Source organism: Stegostoma tigrinum, chromosome 16, assembly GCF_030684315.1.
Source record: "Stegostoma tigrinum isolate sSteTig4 chromosome 16, sSteTig4.hap1, whole genome shotgun sequence".
In the NCBI taxonomy this organism is placed as follows: domain Eukaryota; kingdom Metazoa; phylum Chordata; class Chondrichthyes; order Orectolobiformes; family Stegostomatidae; genus Stegostoma; species Stegostoma tigrinum.
Genome location: NC_081369.1, coordinates 54,426,619 through 54,444,799, shown reverse-complemented (window position 1 = coordinate 54,444,799; position 18,181 = coordinate 54,426,619). Strand labels below are relative to the sequence as shown.

Below are 18,181 nucleotides of genomic sequence, written 5' to 3'. Positions count from 1 at the left end.
TATCATATTACTTATCTACAGAGAGAAATACAAAGACAAGCTTTGAAATGTTTATATTTTAGTCAGAAGTATAGCTGTTGAATGTACATTCAAGAAATATCTAATAACCTTGTTTTAAATTTCTGTATAATTATGCAGTTAATCATTTGATACTGCACTATAATAAACTCTGAAGCATGTTTAAAATAATCACTCCAGAGCAATTACATACATTTGTCTGGATGAGAAGCAAGTATTAAATTACTCAGACCTAATGGAACGCACAGTCTACAGAATGTATATCATATGATGCATGCTCTTCTATATACCATAGGTCATCCTGAAACATTACGAATTACTTTTGAAATTCTCCTCATAGCTTCCTTGCACCTTCAGGCTGATTTCTTAGATGAGCATCTTAATGTGAACACAACTGGATGTGCAGTGAAGAAATCAGAGAAAAATACAACTGATCACTGAGACCATTTTAGTTTCATTCATAAGAAACTAGCAGTCTTTGTAAAGTCCTGATCTTAAAGAACAGAGCTAAGTCTATACAGTAGGAGCTTTAGTAGTGTATGTATTCAATTTGAAGGAAAAAGCACAACTCTCCAGGCTAATGCCCCTGGGACAGTGTGACAAAAGAAGCAGCTGGTCCTGCATTAAAATGTATGGTAGGCCAACAAGAGCACCTGGAACTGTTCTGCCATTTATGAAAGTGAAAGTCACCACAATGCAGTGAAAAGTACAGAATAATTCCAGATCAATGAAGATTCACACAGGACTGCAGCACAGAAGAAGGCCCTTCGGCCTATTGAGTCCATGCTGGTCAAAACCAAGCAACTTAGAAGTGTAATCAGAGATAATGGGAACTGCAGATGCTGGAGAAGCTTGATGAACACAGCAGGCCAAGCAGCATCTCAGGAGCACAAAAGCTGACATTTCACGCCTGGACCCTTCATCCCACTAAAGCTGACATTTCGGGCCTAGACCCTTCATCCTGGATGAAGGGTCTAGGCCCAAAACGTCAGCTTTTGTGCTCCTGAGACGCTGCTTGGCCTGCTGTGTTCATCCAGCTTCACACTTTGTTAACTTAGAACTGTAAACCCATTTTCCAGCACTTGGCCCCGCAGCCTTGTCTCATATCCGCTCACTGCTTCATAAAAAAGGCTTAGAAGTCAATGATAAGAAAGAGTTTTTTTTTAAAATTCATTTGTGGGATGTGGGCATCCCTGGCTGGCCAGCATTTATTGCCCCTCCTTTGGTACTCTTGAAAAGATGGTAGTGAGCTGCATTCTTGAACTGCTGCAGTCCTCCTGCTGTGGGTTGACCCACAAATTCATTAGGGAGGGAGTTCCAGGACTTTGACCCTGTAACAGTGAAGGAACATCGAGACATTTCCAAGTCAGGATGGTGAGCAGCTGGGAAGGGAACTTGAAGGTGGTGGTGTTCCCATGTATCTGCTGCCCTTGTCCTTCTAGATGGAAGTGGTTGTGGGTTTGCAAGGTGCTGTCTGAGGATCTTTGGTGAATTTCAGCTGTGCATCTTGTAGATAGTACACACTGCTGCTACGGAGTGTCAGAGATGGAGAGAGTGGATGTAGTGCCAATCAAGTGGGCTGCTTTGTCTTGGATGGTGTCAAGCTTCTTGAGTGCTTTTGGAGCTTCCCCCATCCAGGCAAGTGGGGAGTATTCCATCACACTCCTGACTTGTGCCTTGTAGATGGTGGACAGGCTTTAGAGAGTCCGGAGGTGTGTTACTCGCCACAGTATTCCTAGCCTCTGACCTGTTCTTGTAGCCACTGCGTTTATGTGGTGAGACCAGTTGAGTTTCAGGTGAATGATAAAGCCAGAGACAGATCACAATGAAGACAAGTAATGCTAGGTAGCACAAATATTAAAACATTGCTAAAAGGAGACAAGCCATCGAAGCATCTCCTTGGGACTGGGACACAAGAAATAGACTTGAAAAGAGTCTATTATTCTATTAATACATCATGAGAAGAGGGTGCTGGTTGGTTAGGCTGCTGTTCGCATGTAGATGCAGCAGGTATCATTTTCTATTTTAATCAATGTTTGAGGTACTGTTAAGACTGCCTAATAAAAAAAAGTTAGGACCAACTCTAGAATGAAGGTGGCATTTTTCAATGCTGATTTTCAGCTTAGAGGAATTTCTGTTGCTTTTCTGGGTACTTTCCTCTCAATTGCTCAACCCTATGGATTTTGCTTGCCACAGCTTCACATTATCCTTTGAAAATGGATGAATCCGCTCCAAGTTTACAGTGAAAGTCTTCAATTTCTTCATTTTGAAGAAATGCTTGTCCTCAAAGATATTTCAAAGTAATCAAAGACAATTAGGTATGTTTTTACACCCAAGCTGACAGTCTTAGAACTGGTGTTGCCTGCAGGGCCAATTTATGGCCATTTAAATTGTTCAACATTGCTAAAAGGATAAACAAAACTCAGCATTAGCATTACTGAACTCTAAATGTATCAGCCACTGCATTTTTTGCATTGAATATCTTTCATTTCTGATTATGTTATACAGAGTAATTTGGTGATTGAGAATTTTAGAGTCCAGTCTGCAACCCTACTCCTATCTGCAGCTGCCATTGAGGGTTATTTTGAATGGTGCAATAGAGCTAAACAGAATCAAAATTTCATTACTTCTTCTAAACCCCAAAAATCTTTGCAGACAAGACCACAAGTCTTACTTCAAAGTGATGTTATTCAATGTGCCTTCTATAGATGAAGTGGATTTTATTCCACAGTAACACAATCTCATTTAAAAAAGGCTTCAGGAGAGGAAACCAAGGCTGAAGTTTCAGATGACATTCAGCATGAAGCAAATGAGAGATCGCGCCTCATGTAATAAAAGCCTGTTTTGAACAGAATGTATTTCTTTCATCAAAGATGGAAAAGTCACCCCATATTTCTGTCAAAGCAAGATCTCTTTTTCCCCTTACCACTTGGCACTAAAACCCCAGGAACTTGTTAATACAATAATTCTGAGGGAGCATATTAAAACCAGCTGTATAAATAAAGCCAACACATTTTTCATAAAGGAATAATCATGTAAGCTGGATAATGTAAAATTTCACTTTATTTAAGAATAATATGCTCTATTACTTCTAACAAACTATTGTTTTTGTCTCCAAGCCTTATCTGCAAATATGAAAAGAGAAACTATTCTAAGTACTAGGTGTCCATTTTCAGATCTGACAGTAAAAGGGGGCCTATACACACGATCACTAACTCCCTTAAGGTTCATAAGGAATTGGGATATGACTAAGCTTTGCACTCCTGGCGGCTACCCAGCAATTCACGGTGAATTGTGTGTATGTGTGCAGAATCAGGTTCATTTGTACTTGCTTGCCTCGCTCGAAGAGATGTAGCTAGGAATGGAGGGTAATTATCAACTGTGCCCATATAGGCAGCATCTTGCAAACACACCCTTGGCAAAGGCAACTCAATAACACAGCAATTTTTCTTACGTGTTGTCTTTCTCCAGGCCAGTAAAAAAAAGGCTGAAACAAACAGTTTTAGAGGAGACTTCCCTGTCTAAAACTCCACCCTAGCAGCAGCAAACTCAAGTTTTCAGCTCCAACAACCAGCAAACCACACGCCCCCATCTAATTGAAAGCAAAAGCAAAATCCTTTTGGGTCTGTATGGGCCTGACCCCAACCACTCACGATCCTTTTGCCTAGTGAAGGGTCTGGGCCTGAAGTGTCAGCTTTCCTGCTCCAATGATGCTGCTTGGCCCACTGTGTTCATCCAGCTCCATAGAACATAGAACATTACAGCACAGTATAGGCCCTTCGGCCCTCGATGTTGTGCCGACCTGTCATCCCGATCTGAAGCCCATCTAACCTACACTATTCCATGTACGTCCATATGCTTGTCCAATGATGACTTAAATGTACCTGAAGTTGGCAAATCTACTGCCGTTGCAGGCAAAGCGTTCCACTCCCTTACTATGTGGGGAAAGGCTGGATAGACTGAGATTTTTTTTAAATGGAGCGGTCAAGGTTGAGGGATGACATTGTAACAGTTTATAAAATTATGAGGGGAATGGATAAGGTGAACGGCAGGTGTCTTTTCCCAAGGGTTTTGGATTTCAAGACTCTGGGCATATTTCTAAGGTGAGAGGACAAAGATTTAAAAAAAGACATGAGGGGCAATTTTTTTTTAAAACATAGAGTGGTTCGGGTGTGGAATGAACTTCCACAGGAAGTGGTGGATGTGGGTAAAGTTGCAATTTTTAAAAGACATTTCGATAAGCACATGAATAAGAAATGTTGGGAGGGATATGGGTATAGTGCAGGTATATGGGGCTAGCTTTAGTTTGGGATTACGGTCAGCATGGACTGGTTAGGCCGAAGGGTCTGTCTGTGTGCTGTATGACTCTATGACCACCCACCACGGCTGAAGATTCTGCTTGTGACAGCCATTACACATTCGGAGGCTTTTGTTTTACATTGTGTTATTGACTGCTACAAGAACTTGTTTGCAAAAATGTCAGCACTCAGTGTACATGCTAACATTCAAAGGGCATGGAACAAGCTGCTGGTAGACTGATACAGAATCATAGGTACACGCCGTGATCACTAAGCCCCTCAAACCTGTTTTGTTATTTAATCTGATCATAGCTGATCTGTATCTCAACTCCACTAACACACATTTTTCATTGTCCCTTGTTACACTTAACTGGTACAAACCTATCAATCTTAATTTTGAAACTTTCAACCAACCCAGCATCAACTGTCTTTTTGAAGACAAAGTTCTAGAAGTCCCCTACCCTGCTTCCTTATGCCATTATTCAATAAACTGCTCTAAATTTAAAATGATGCCCTCATGTTTTGGTTTCTAACACACCAGATACAGTTCCCATATATCTCAGCTATTAAAACCCTTTACAATGTTCTGGAGTTGCTCGTGTTGGACTGGGATGGGCAAGGTCAGATGTCACACAATACCAGGTTACACTCAACAGGTTTATTTAAAATCACAAGCTTTTGGAGCACTGCTCCTTTATCAGGCCCTTGGACCATAACCTGGTGCATTGTGACATCTGACTTTATAATATTCAACAGTTCACCTCATTTCCTTCTAAATTCTAAGGAATTCCAGCCAAGTTTATGATACCAGCCATCAGAGTTTAACATCGGTATAAATCTGGTAAATCTGTTCTGTTCTCTTTCCCAGGTCAACATACCTTTCCAGATGTTCAGTGCACAAAACATAATGCAGCACCAGGCCTTATTTTCAGGGGTTTTATTCGCTTCCCATAAGTTTACATGAACTTGGGTGATGACAGCATTTTGCTAACGCTGCTTCAGTACAATGCCATATTAGGGTACATGATTAACCTTGTTCATTATATTTTTCATTTTCTATCACACATGGAGAATGACTGTTTCACGGAGAATTGCATACAAAGTTAGGAGACACAGTATGTTTTCAGAATAGGAGCAACATCAACTTGCATTTATACAGCACCTTAATGCAGTAAAGACTTCTGATGGTGATTCACAGGAGCTGAAATAAAGTAATACAGGTAACACACCAAGTCAAACTTGGAGAAATGTTAGGAGAGGTGACCAAAGGTTTGGTCCAAGCAGAACACAGCCGCATTTTACAAGGAAAGAAGGAGGGAGACAGTCAGTGTGATTTTGGGACGAAATTTTAGAACTAAGTGTCTCAACGGGTGGCATTCTGGCTATCAAAGGTAGGACAAAGGGAGTAGGTATGCACCAAGAAGCCAACATTGGAAGCATGCAGGGTTCCCACTGGGTTGCATGGCTAGACAATAATAAAAAGCAATGCATGCAACAACATGAACATGAGGATAACAAATTTAAAACTGTTGCTTTAGTGGACAGGGATTCAGCCAGCAAAAGGGGAAAAAGTGACTATGGCTTGTTGCAAGAGAGTGAAGTTTTCAACAAGCTTACATTTATAGAGGGTGAATGATGGCAGATGCTGGCAATGTGGAGTTTGCTGCCATAATAACATAGGATATCTGAGTCTCAATATGCCATTCAGCCTTCAAACCTGTTCTGCTCTTCAATATATCATGGCTGATCCATCTTAACATCACCTTCCAGAACACACAGAATATCCATTCACTCCTTTGTCAGTAAAATATTGTTCAATCTCTTGTTACCATCTCTATAGAGACAAAACTCTTTTAAAGATACTCAAACTGTCAGTTATTCGCTAAAAGAATGACAAAATTTCATATTTTAAAACTTTCACTGTAACAAATGACAAAAAACCATTATTAAATGAACACTTTTTCTTACACATGTTATATTTTAAAACCATAAAATGTGACACCTCCCTTTCATCCTTATCACTCATCACAATCTCCACAGAACTAAAGTTATTTTAACAAATTCTCAGCATGAAACGGGCTCCCATATCTACGATCCACCAAGTAGTAACTTAGAACGACAATCTCCAGGTGCTTTTATCAGTTTTCGGAAAATTTCTTACATCCACCAGGAGCAGTAAAGCATCTCTTAAACTTGAGACGGTGAACCCACTACATCCAACTGCAGTGGCTGTCAAAGTTAAACAGCCTCTCCTCCCATCTGTCCACACAAATCACTGCTGTCTCTCTGTCATATTCATGGAGTTGTAGCAAAGTTTGTAACTTGAGCTCAAAATAGCATGTAATTGCATCTTCCCCATAGTGAAACGTTTTAACTTTGTTTCTCGGGAGAAATGATCATCAGATTTTCTTGGCCATAGCTCCCTCCGTTCTTAGAAGTAAATAGACTGTTTATGGCGTGGCTGTTTACAATACCTTTCTGGGATTTTGGGAGACTCAGTCTAATCATTACAAACGTAGCAACTGTTCCCATTAGCTGGTACTTTCAACTCAGCAGAACAATCTAAGGCTTCCTGTGATCTCTAACAATCAATTCACCCACATTTACTGTCAGGGAGACTTCAGAACAACTCACATGACACCTTTTATTTATCATACTTACACAGCTGCAATCCAAAAGTATTATATTTTCCAACCATTCTGGTCAGAGATGTTATAACACACCTCTGTAGTGGGTGGGATTTGAACCTGGACTCCTAGCCCAGTGGTAGGGGCACTAACATTCACATTTCTCTGGAGTTCAGAATTCCAAAGATCCATCGTGCAGAATAAAGAAATGTCCCCTCATTTCAGTGGCAAATAGTCTTATTCTGAGACTGTGACCCTCAATTCTAGATTCCCGGCAGCGTTGGCGCACCAGGGGGCCTACAATCTGCATCTACCAGGAAAAGTCCTTTAAAATTCCAATGAAATCACCCATCAACTCTCATTCTTCTAAAATTTCAACAATATAGCTTCATTCTACTGAATCTTGTCCAACAGCACAATCCCCTCTATCTAAAAAACAGTCTCTGAACTTTCATCAGGTGTCCATTGTAAGGTCAAAATTATTTGGTACACCAGAGGTGGTCTTGTTAAGGTCCTGTATAATTCTAAGGTTTCTTTCCTCTTATGCTCCAACATTTTTGCAATAAAGCAGATCATTATTTTTGTACCTGGACATTACTTTTCTGTGATTCATGTACAAAGACACTCAAGTATCTAAATATCTACATTTCCTAGTTTCTTACTATTTAAAATTGTTTCTTCCTTCTACTTCTCCTTCTAAAATTGATGAATTCACACTTCCCCATATTGTATTCCATCTACAATGTTATTGCCCACACAGTTGACCAGTCTATATGTTATGACTCTGAATCTCCTCACCCTCAGATCCTCGGGTGTGTTGCAGTCCCATTCAATTACAACCTCCAACCTAAAAATGACTCAAGTTATTTCACTCTGTTTTCTATCCATTAACCAATCCTTAATCCATGTTAAAACTATCTCCACAGAGTATCAGCCACAATTGTGCAAAAAAAACTCGTGATGTTTCTTACTGATGCTTTATTTTGAAAATTCACATGCATGAGATCGTAAGATAAATTCACATTCTGGTCTATTTGAACCATTCGCTTATACTAGACAGGAAAGCATCACTACCAAGGAATGTATAACACTGCAAATGGACATCTGAGGCTATGAGTGTTGTGGGAGTAAAATGAACATATTTTGATGGCATTCCAGAATTCAAAGCTTGGACTAGATTTGACGCAGCACTTGGCAATGGGAAATGTGGTGGCCAGATCTAATTAACCACAATACCCAAGCTGCGGCAAAATATTGGAAGGTGAAAGGAACAGACGCAGGATTCCCAACTACTAGTGATGGGATGTCGATTCAGTTCATGAGTTTCCCAGGATCACAATCATATTTATCAGTTTCACCATAGGCATGTGGTCATGTAAAAGAACATAAATATGACCAATATAATTCAACATTTTCAACAAACAGCGGACAGACCCATTTATCTCGTGCTTGCGTGTGTTAGTTAACTATTAACCTAAAGATGAAATAAATATTAGGAACTTACGAATAAGTTGGAACTTTTTATTCTAGAAAATGTCCAAACCTCTATCAGAACAATTTGAACAAAATTAGCACTTGTTTAATACAGGAAAATAGAGGGAGCACTGAAGACATTCAAATAAGCCTTTCACAATTAATAACGCAGAACCCAATTCTCAATTGTGAATTATTAAACAGCTGCTCTTTTCGTTTCACACCTTCAGTTTATCAGTGCCCCACTAAACGGGCAGACTCCCAGGTCCTTCCACCAAGGTATCAACTGCACATTACTAAGCTTCAGCTTCCTTCAGCAAAATGCTTGAGCCTTTAGAAAATGATTACTGCTGGAGCACATGGTAATGCTGAGCAGAAAGTGGTGCCTGGAGTCATACCAACTACTGCATGCTCAAACCTTTAACTTCAGAAGCCCACTGTGAATATTCAATTTAATAAGTTTTTTACCTCTCTATCTTTTTCTTAATGGGTCACAATAAATCCTGTAAAACATAATTATTTCTTTCAAAATCTAGCTTCTGTTTCATTTAGTCCTCTGACAGTTACAGATACTTTATAGTCTTTTTTAAAATTACAAGCAAAGGTCAGATGTCACTTTATTGTACAAAGTATTAAGAAAATTATTTTTATACTACATGTGTGAATAGAGCAGTGGTTTATTTCTCTGTCAGGACCACTTTCAGAAAAATGATTGTGCCATGTGTACTGTCCTTTAGGTATTACCCACAGAGCTGCTGTTTAATATATGTAATCTTATTACATTACTTTAATAGGCCACAGAAACTCAATAACCTGTTGCACTGCATTTTGCTTAAAAAATAATTCCTTGTAGGAATGTCAAATAATGCAACTAATTATATTAGCTTTTCATGGCAAGTGCCTAGAAAGAAACATATCATAGGCAGACTGCACAAAAATAATCAGGTTTAAAATAACGCATTTTACATCTGAAATGTTGTAAATGGTTGTGCAACCTCCTAACAATGCAAAATTTTGTAGCAAGTTGTTGTGCGTTTGCTTCTGTAACCACATCAAAACAAAATACCTACCTTTACTGTCAGCCTAAACTACTGCAGCTGTATATGAGTGAAGGATTTGCAATATGAAGGTAGAGGGAGAGGAGGGATAACAGGCTCAAATTACCATTCTGGGCAGAGTGAGGGTGAAAATTTTGTTCCAAATTGTGTAGGCTTCCAAGACTGATGTTACAGTCCAAATTCCTGTTCAATACCCTTTAAATAATTATGAACTTAAAACTTCCCTGAAATAATGCTTTCGGATTATGAAGTAAACTATTTTCTTTTCCTGCATTGAAGTATATCAATTGATACCTTTAAGAATAGCAAGATACAGTTTTATTGAGAGATTAGAAAATGGGCTTACTGTTAGAAATGTGTAATTTTAGCAGTGTCCACTCAACCACCCAACAGTATTTTAAATTTATATCACATCGGAACATGACTGATTCACAATTTTAAAAAATTCTAAAACATGCCTACTTGTGCATTAGTACGTAGAACGAGCATCATTCAAAGCATCTTCTCAAATGTTCAAATGGGAACCTGATTTATGCCTGATGTACCTTATACTTAAAATTCTTTGATACACTAATTTGAAATTCAGCAAATTTCATGAAAAACTATGTCAAAATGTTGATTTAAGTATTCTGTTGGTAAACTAACTATAAATAAGCAAATGCCATTGCAGGAGCTGTACTTTATCAAAGTGCATTACATTGAAAGGCAGGTGGACCAGAGGTGAAGTTGTATTATGAGTTATATCCTAATAAACTAAACAGCCAAGAACTGTTCTGCTTGATTCATAAATCATACAACAATCTGAGGATTAAAATAAGCTATTTTTAAATCTTTCTATGGCAACCCATTTAAATCATCAACACAATCTGAAGATATAAAAAAGTTGCAACCAAGTATATTTATGCAATGGTACTTAAATACTCCAATATATCTCATCTGCTGGCATGAGTCAGAACATGTGCTGTGTGTTGATTATTAAAAACTATATCATTCTGAAAAATTGTAGGTATTATAAATTGTATATGGTGGGAGTGAACCAAAATTTTTTGGCCTAGTTGATTCTTTTTCTTGGTCAAAATCCAAGCCATGGGCGACATTGCAGCACTTTCCCCGCTATGTCAGAAGGTTTTTAGGTTCAATACTCACTGCAAAAACTCAAAAACAAAATTTACACTGACAGTTTACTGTGACGCTGACAGAGTCCTACACTGGCAGAGGTACCAAGTTTGAGATGAGACATTAAATTAAGATGCTGTCTGCATTTTCACTGGATTTAAAAGATCCCATGCAGTGTTCAAAAAGAGCAAAGGAGCTCTTCTATATAAAAATGGTGTTTAAGTCAACATCACTGAAACTGATTACATGGGGCCATGTTTCCCTACAGTTCAACTTGAAGTACTTAATAATGCTCTGAACTATCCAAAGATCATGAAACACATGTCAAGTTAGTGCTTCTTTTCACCTCATTTTCCTCTTTCCTTGAAATATCTAATAAAATACGACTGCTCTCTAGTATCTGCCATTACCATTCTGTAATTGGAACAGGCAGCGGATAGGATCGGTCCACAGCATGTCCTGTACAATATACACATTTCACTTTCTCCACCCAAAATAATGTTACCTCAAAAGAGAAGCAAAAACAGATTAAAAGCCCAGGACAATTCGAGGACAGAAATAAGAATTCAGAGAAATTCCTCTACAACCTCCCTACAGAGATCTCAGCAAGTCCAGGTCGTCATTCTGGGCCTAATAATTGTATTGAACACATATGTTTGCACAAGGTAACCTTCAGACCAGACAGAACAGGCCCAGTTTGCACACGCCTCCAGTCTCTTCCAGTGAAAAACCATTCCCAGGCAAAAAAAACACCTCAAGGCATTCATCCAAGATCTTGTCTCCCACAGTTTAAAATTGCTACCCCACAATCTATTTGAGAAATTGGCACCTTATAGATTTTCTTTAGAGAGGAGAAGGATAAGAGGAGATTTCACTGAAGATTTCAAAGTCATGAGGGATCCATACGAGCAGATAAGGAGAAACTTTTCCCAACTTTAAATGGATTGAGAATGAAAAGACACAGTTTTAACGTGTTATGCAAAATAAACAAACAAGAGGTGAGGAAAAAAAACATTTCACACAGCCTTGTAGTCAGGCTGTGGTATGCACAATCTGGAAGTTTGATGAAGGGTGATTCAATTGAAGCATTTAAGAGGCCATTGGACGATTACGTAAGTAGAAACAATGTGCAGGGTTATGGGAATATACATGTTGGGCCAAATAGCCTCTGTCTGCAGTGTAACAATTGTATGATTTTGTTTGATTAGAATCAATTAACCAGAAGCAAACATATTTCCTTTGTCATTTCATAAACACCATTCAGATCTTAAATATACAGCTCCATCTCTGCAAGACCATTGCAGTAACTACAACACTTCAAGTAGGGAATAACTCATCATTCTCATCTTGGCCAAAGTTCAATATCATCTGACATGCAGAAATACCAAAACTAAGATTGTATTCTAAGTGAGGGCTGACCTAGGCCCTGAATAAAAGCAAAACAAGATACATTGTCTTACAAGGTAATGCACTCAAACACTTCCTTCACTCTAACTATTGTTTTACAAGATGACTCATGAACCCACAGAGAAGTATGTACTAGAATACCAAAGCATGGCAAATACGGTGCAAGAATTATCATGCCGTATTCACGAAACATTTGAGTTAGAAACAACCAACCAAGGTTTCCTCCGGGTGCTCCGGTTTCCTCCCACAGTCCAAAGATGTGCAGGCAAGGTGGATTGGCCATGCTAAATTGCCAATAATTTTCAGGGGTGTGTGGGTTATAGGGGATGGATCTGGGTGGGATGCTTCAAGGGGCAAAGGGGACTTGTTGGGCCAAAGGGCCTGTTTCCACGCTGTAGGGAATCTAATCTAATCTAAGCAATGCATTCTTGGGTAGCTTGGCTCAGACCAGCTATGACTCAATTTTCTTCATTTTCATTTTCTTCAATAATTTATTATGTTGGAGTATGAAAGAAGCTTGGCTTCGAGAACAACAACATACAAACTCACAATACATCTACAATGTTGATGCTTTATTGCATTCCAGTACAGTTACCTGCTTCTCCTCTCAATATTTTTACCCTGGGGGACTTAAAAGTGACCCATTAACAATCCCGCCACACATCCCTCACACCCCACCCCCGCCACAACCGCCCAAAGAGGATCCCCCTCGTTCTCACACACCACCCCACCAACCTCCGGATACAACGCATCATCCTCCGACACTTCCGCCATCTACAATCTGACCCCACCACCCAAGACATTTTTCCACCTCCACCCCTGTCTGCTTTCCGGAGAGACCACTCTCTCCGTGACTCCCTTGTTCGCTCCACACTGCCCTCCAACCCCACCACACCCGGCACCTTCCCCTGCAACCACAGGAAATGTTACACTTGCCCCCACACCTCCTCCCTCACCCCTACCCCAGGCCCCAAGATGACTTTCCACATTAAGCAGATGTTCGCCCGCACATCTGCCAATGTGGTATACTGCATCCACTGTACCCGGTGTGGCTTCCTCTATATTGGGGAAACCAAGCGGAGGCTTCGGGACCGCTTTGTAGAACACCTCCACTCGGTTCGCAATAAACAACTGCACCTCCCAGTCGCAAACCATTTCCACTCCCCCTCCCATTCTTTAGATGACATGTCCATCATGGGCCTCCTGCAGTGCCACAATGATGCCACCCGAAGGTTGCAGGAACAGCAACTCATATTCCGCTTGGGAACCCTACCACCCAATGGTATCAATGTAGACTTCACCAGCTTCAAAATCTCCCCTTCCCCCACTGCATCCCAAAACCAGCCCAGTTCGTCCCCTCCCCCCACTGCACCACACAACCAGCCCAGCTCTTCCTCTCCACCCACCGCATCCCAAAACCAGTCCAACCTGTCTCTGCCTCCCTAATCTGTTCTTCCTCTCACCCATCCCTTCCTCCCACCCCAAGCTGCACCTCCATCTCCTACCTACTAACCTCATCCCATCTCCTTGACCTGTCTGTCTTCCTTGGACTGACCTATCCCCTCCCTACCTATACTCTCCTCTCCACCTATCTTCTTTTCTCTCCATCTTCGGTCCACCTCCCCCTCTCTCCCTATTTATTTCAGTTCCCTCTCCCCATCCCCCTCTCTGATGAAGGGTCTAAGCCCGAAACGTCAGCTTTTGTGCTCCTGAGATGCTGCTGGGCCTGCTGTGTTCATCCAGCCTCACATTTTATTATCTTGGATTCTCCAGCATCTGCAGTTCCCATTATCACAATACATTAACAATTTGACATGGCTTTGTTGCAGAATCCTCCATTATTTATTCCTACTTTGACTCCATTTTAGGATTACTCCATAATCTGAGTACAATTCTTAGACTTTAATTTCAGACACACAGTGCACACATTTGAGTTCTACACTGTGCTCATTTCAAATGGTGTTGTTGAATGTGAGTGTTTTAGTGTTTACGTGTATTTTATATGTTCCTCTAACCTAAATAAAAGCTCTTTTGTTTCATTTTCCTTTTAGATAAAGGAATACAAACCAGACACACTACTTTTGAATGTTGATTTAACTAAATATAAACTGTGCATGTTGGCACCATAATTCATGATCACTAAGTGACCTGGACCTATCATTTTATGCTGTATTTTATCATAAATCATTCATCCATCCCTATCCCACGGAACATGCGTACTAATGTTTATTAGGCCAGGAACAAATGGATACAGCTTCAGGGTCAAACATTGGGTTGTTGCTGAACACTCCTTTCAGTAATACTAATGCATTAGATTATTATACAGGAATTGATAGAAGAGGGACGCCCATCTAGAGAGTTCTTTACTTATTGCTTCATTTTCCTATTACATTCAGGGCAAATTTCCAGCTGAACTCTGTAGCTGTTAGCTCCTTGATGGAACCTGATTACATGCCTTCAGTAACCTCAAAAAGGACCTGACCAAAGGGTCTAGGCCCGAAACATCAGCGTTCCTGCTCCTCTGATGCTGATTGGGCTGCTGTGTTCATCCAGCTCTACACCTTGTTATCTCAGATGCTCCAGCATCTGCAGTTCCTACTATCTCTGACCAAAGTACGCAGTTTTTCAGGAGACATTCAAATTCAGGTGTTAATCAATTAACCTATCATAGGAGCTTTGGAAACAAGCCTATTCCTGACTTCAATTACATTTTGTGCAGATAAAATGAGCCAAAACCAACGCTCTCAGTGATTACTCCTTTCCTCATCCACAGGAATTGAACCCAGCTGTGGCTCAAAATCACGTTCAGTTGGCATAGGGTACATCAGCAGATTTTAGGACTCTAACTCCATATCTCCTTAGTCAGTAGAGTTGTTGCTAACCAGATACACATGTCTAGATATCAGGGGAGAATAATTATTTTTTCTCAATGAATTTTATTTTTCAAATCAGGAATGTCAGTGTCAGAAAATAACACTTTTTCTCATTCTGTGTTAAATGAAGGCAGCCTGAAATGTGTGTACATGGAAAGTCGGCACTAATTCTTTAAAGTTATAATATGTTTAACTATTGACAAAGGTTTTTTGATGAAACCTAAGAGGTTGGTAAAGATGTTTCAGAGGTAGTAGGAACAGCAGATGCTGGAGATTCTGAGAGTTTTAAACTAAGTAAATAGAGGTAATTAGTTACAATTGGGAGAAGTGTTGCGAAACAGAGGGTGAATAGCAAATGAAGCAAAGGTGAGGGGAAAAGTTTTTTTCGCAGAAAGTGGTTCGGATCCATATTACACTTCCTGAGAGTGTTGTGGAAGTAGATTCAATCGTGGCTTTCAGAAGGGGATTGGATAACTATTTGAATGGAAAGAGCTAAGGGGAAATTTGGGAGAGTGGGGCAAGCAGGTCATTCTTGGAGAAAGTTGGTGCGAACATGGAGGGTCAAGTAGCCTCCCTCTGCGCAGGAACCACATGATTTCAGAACAATAAAACAAAACGTCTCTAGGACTATCCCATTAAAAGTACATTCAGCTCAATCTGAAAATATCCTCCTCCTGATGTGACATTGTATCTCCTACATAAGCTGGAGTGATATGTAAAATGTCAATGTACAAGTATGGTTAATTTGATGACAGAGGCTACAAAGTGCTTACATCTCAAGTTGCTGGTAGAACCAGGTTCATGTGCGTTGAGTAAAGTCAGTTCTACTAATGAGATAATAGTTTGAAGAATAGCCTAGCGCAAACCTTCATGCCTATCAAATGTGAACAGGATAAGTAAACGCACATTGGCTAAAGGACCAATTGGAAACGACCGCTTGCTACTACTCATACAGACATGCTGCTATACCAGCACAAACAATACTATTTCAGCAAGTGTAATAAATAATTTACAAGTAAATTTGGTGAGCAAAGGTGGGATGTTGGGGTCACAACGTGCTCATTGCAGTCGCACAATAAACATCCTTCGACCCATCAAGACTGCAACTGCAAAACTATTCTAAACTTATTTTGCATCATTTGATCCATAACCTTAGATGGCTTGGCATTGCAAGTGTACATCAAAATACTTCATAAATATTATGAGGTTTTCTGCCTCTACCACATTTATAGGCAGAGAGTTCTAAATTCCCACCACCGCCCCAGTCATTAATTGCTCCACCAAGGAGAAATATTCTTTCCTTTATACCCTATCTGTGCCCCTTCCAGTCACAGAAAAAACACTGTAACACAATTGGGAGAGAAGGCGGACAGGTCATGGAGGCAGGGATAAGGGGAGGAACTAGTCTTGGGATGAGGCTAGCGGGTGGGGAGATTTTGAGGGTGGCAAAGTCCACATTGAGGCTATTGAGTTGGAAGCTCCTGAGGTGGAATATGAGGTGCTGCTCCTCTAGTTTCTGGGTGGTGTGAATGTGACACTGGAAGAGGCCCAGGATGGACATGTCGTCCAGGGAGTGGGAGGGGGAGTTGAAGTGATGCGATGATTTGGATATGAAAATAGAAGGTGTGGTTAGTAAGTTTCCCAATGATTGAAGGTGTAGTAGCCAGCCAAGAAGGTCGCCTCAGAATGCAATGGGACATTGACAAGGGCCAATAAACTGAGGAGTGGCAGATGGAGTTGAGGTTAGATAAATGTGAGGTGCTACATTTTGGAAAGGCAAATCAGGGCAGCACGTATACACTGAAGGTTGTGGGGAGTGTTGCTTAATAAAGAGACGCTGGAGTGCAGTTTCGTAGTTCCATCAAAGTACAGCCACCGGTAGAAAGGATATGAAGGAGACATTTGGTGTGCTCGCCTTTATCGGTCAGTGCATTGAGTGTAGGAGTTGGGAGATCACGTAGCAGCGATATAGGATGTTGGTTCGGCTGCTTTTTTGGAATACAATGATTTTTTTTCTAACCCAAATGCTATTTTTTGTGTCTACTTACAGGTTTCTAGTCTTGTAAGCTTCTGCAAATTGTTCAACACTTCTCAGGGAGGATAAATCCAAAGTCATAGTTTCTACCTTGGCTTTGTGCTGAAATAAAACACAAGTGAACAATGTTAATCTTAGGATCATCAATGGCCAGAGGTCATCCAAATATCTATACAAAAACAAGGAACGTCATGGTTTGGTCTCAATCCCAAATTAATGGCTAGACCCATTTTCGAACGATAAATGAAAATTGTAAAACAGAGTAAAAGAGAAAAGGGAAAATAAAGAAAAACTTTTCGATACTGCTCATGAAATAAGAATCAGAATGTACTGAGTTGCTGAGGTGACAGGCTTGATAAGGCAGTTTGGCAGTCATAAATTATAAGTTTCATGCTCCTGCTGCCTCCATTTTATCAAGCAGGTTTGTGCTGGATAATGTGCTTGTTTCACACCACTCCACTCTTGGAGTAGGACTGCCAATTGAGTTATTTGGGTATAAGGCAATTTGCTGAAGTGATTTCAGCAATCTGAATTGTGAGTTGCTGTGTAAATACACATTTGGTGCAGGAAAAAGAAGTGCACTTAAGAAAGTTAACACAAAACAAAACAACTGCTCCTAAAAGCTTTTCCGAACTACAGCATGTAATGCATTCATCCTTAAATGAATCATCATATTACACATGTTCATAAAAATTTGGCATTGAGTAGGTGAGAATGGCGTTAAAATCCACGATAAATGCAATTTTACTCAGAGCGTGCTATTTTTATTTGTAAATATCCTGTATTTTCTGGTCAGCCATAAACTTCTTCCTTAAAACAAAAAGAGCTCTATTTAAAAAGTTCTTTTCATGAGTAAAAACTGATTTACATTCTTGCTAAAAGCATCGGTATGGTTTTTAGGCCATGTCATATAAATCTTAAATCCATTATTAATGATGTCATGAAAATACAGATCACACAAACGATAGAATCAAAGTAGCTGAAGTTTAAAAATTATACCAGGAATCCAATACCACGTGCCCGTTAATCAGGGCACTCCCAGTATGAATTCTAGTTTTAGAGAAGTTGTCTGGAGAACAGAATGAAAATGGCTGAGGTACAGCAAAGAATGGAAGACAATTCACTGAGTAAATTATAAAAAAATGATGATTTTCCATCAGAATTTGTTTTGCAAATTATTTCCACTGCAGAAAGAATTTTACTTTATACTATCTATTTTGTCTATAAATAAACTTTGTCACCGGTCAAATGCCAGAACTACAAGACTAATGATGGT

At 39.9% G+C, this 18,181-nt stretch overlaps 1 protein-coding gene across 3 annotated transcripts in view; it reads right to left on the bottom strand.

Moving 5' to 3' along the window:
• wwox (WW domain containing oxidoreductase) overlaps positions 1–18,181 on the bottom strand; it is a 1,033,547-nt gene that overhangs the window by 655,248 nt on the left and 360,118 nt on the right. For all 3 annotated transcript variants that reach the window (XM_048546270.2, XM_048546271.2, XM_048546272.2), the window contains one exon: positions 16,919–17,007. In XM_048546270.2, coding sequence (XP_048402227.1) covers positions 16,919–17,007 — 89 coding nt within the window. The remainder of the gene's footprint in view (positions 1–16,918; positions 17,008–18,181) is intronic.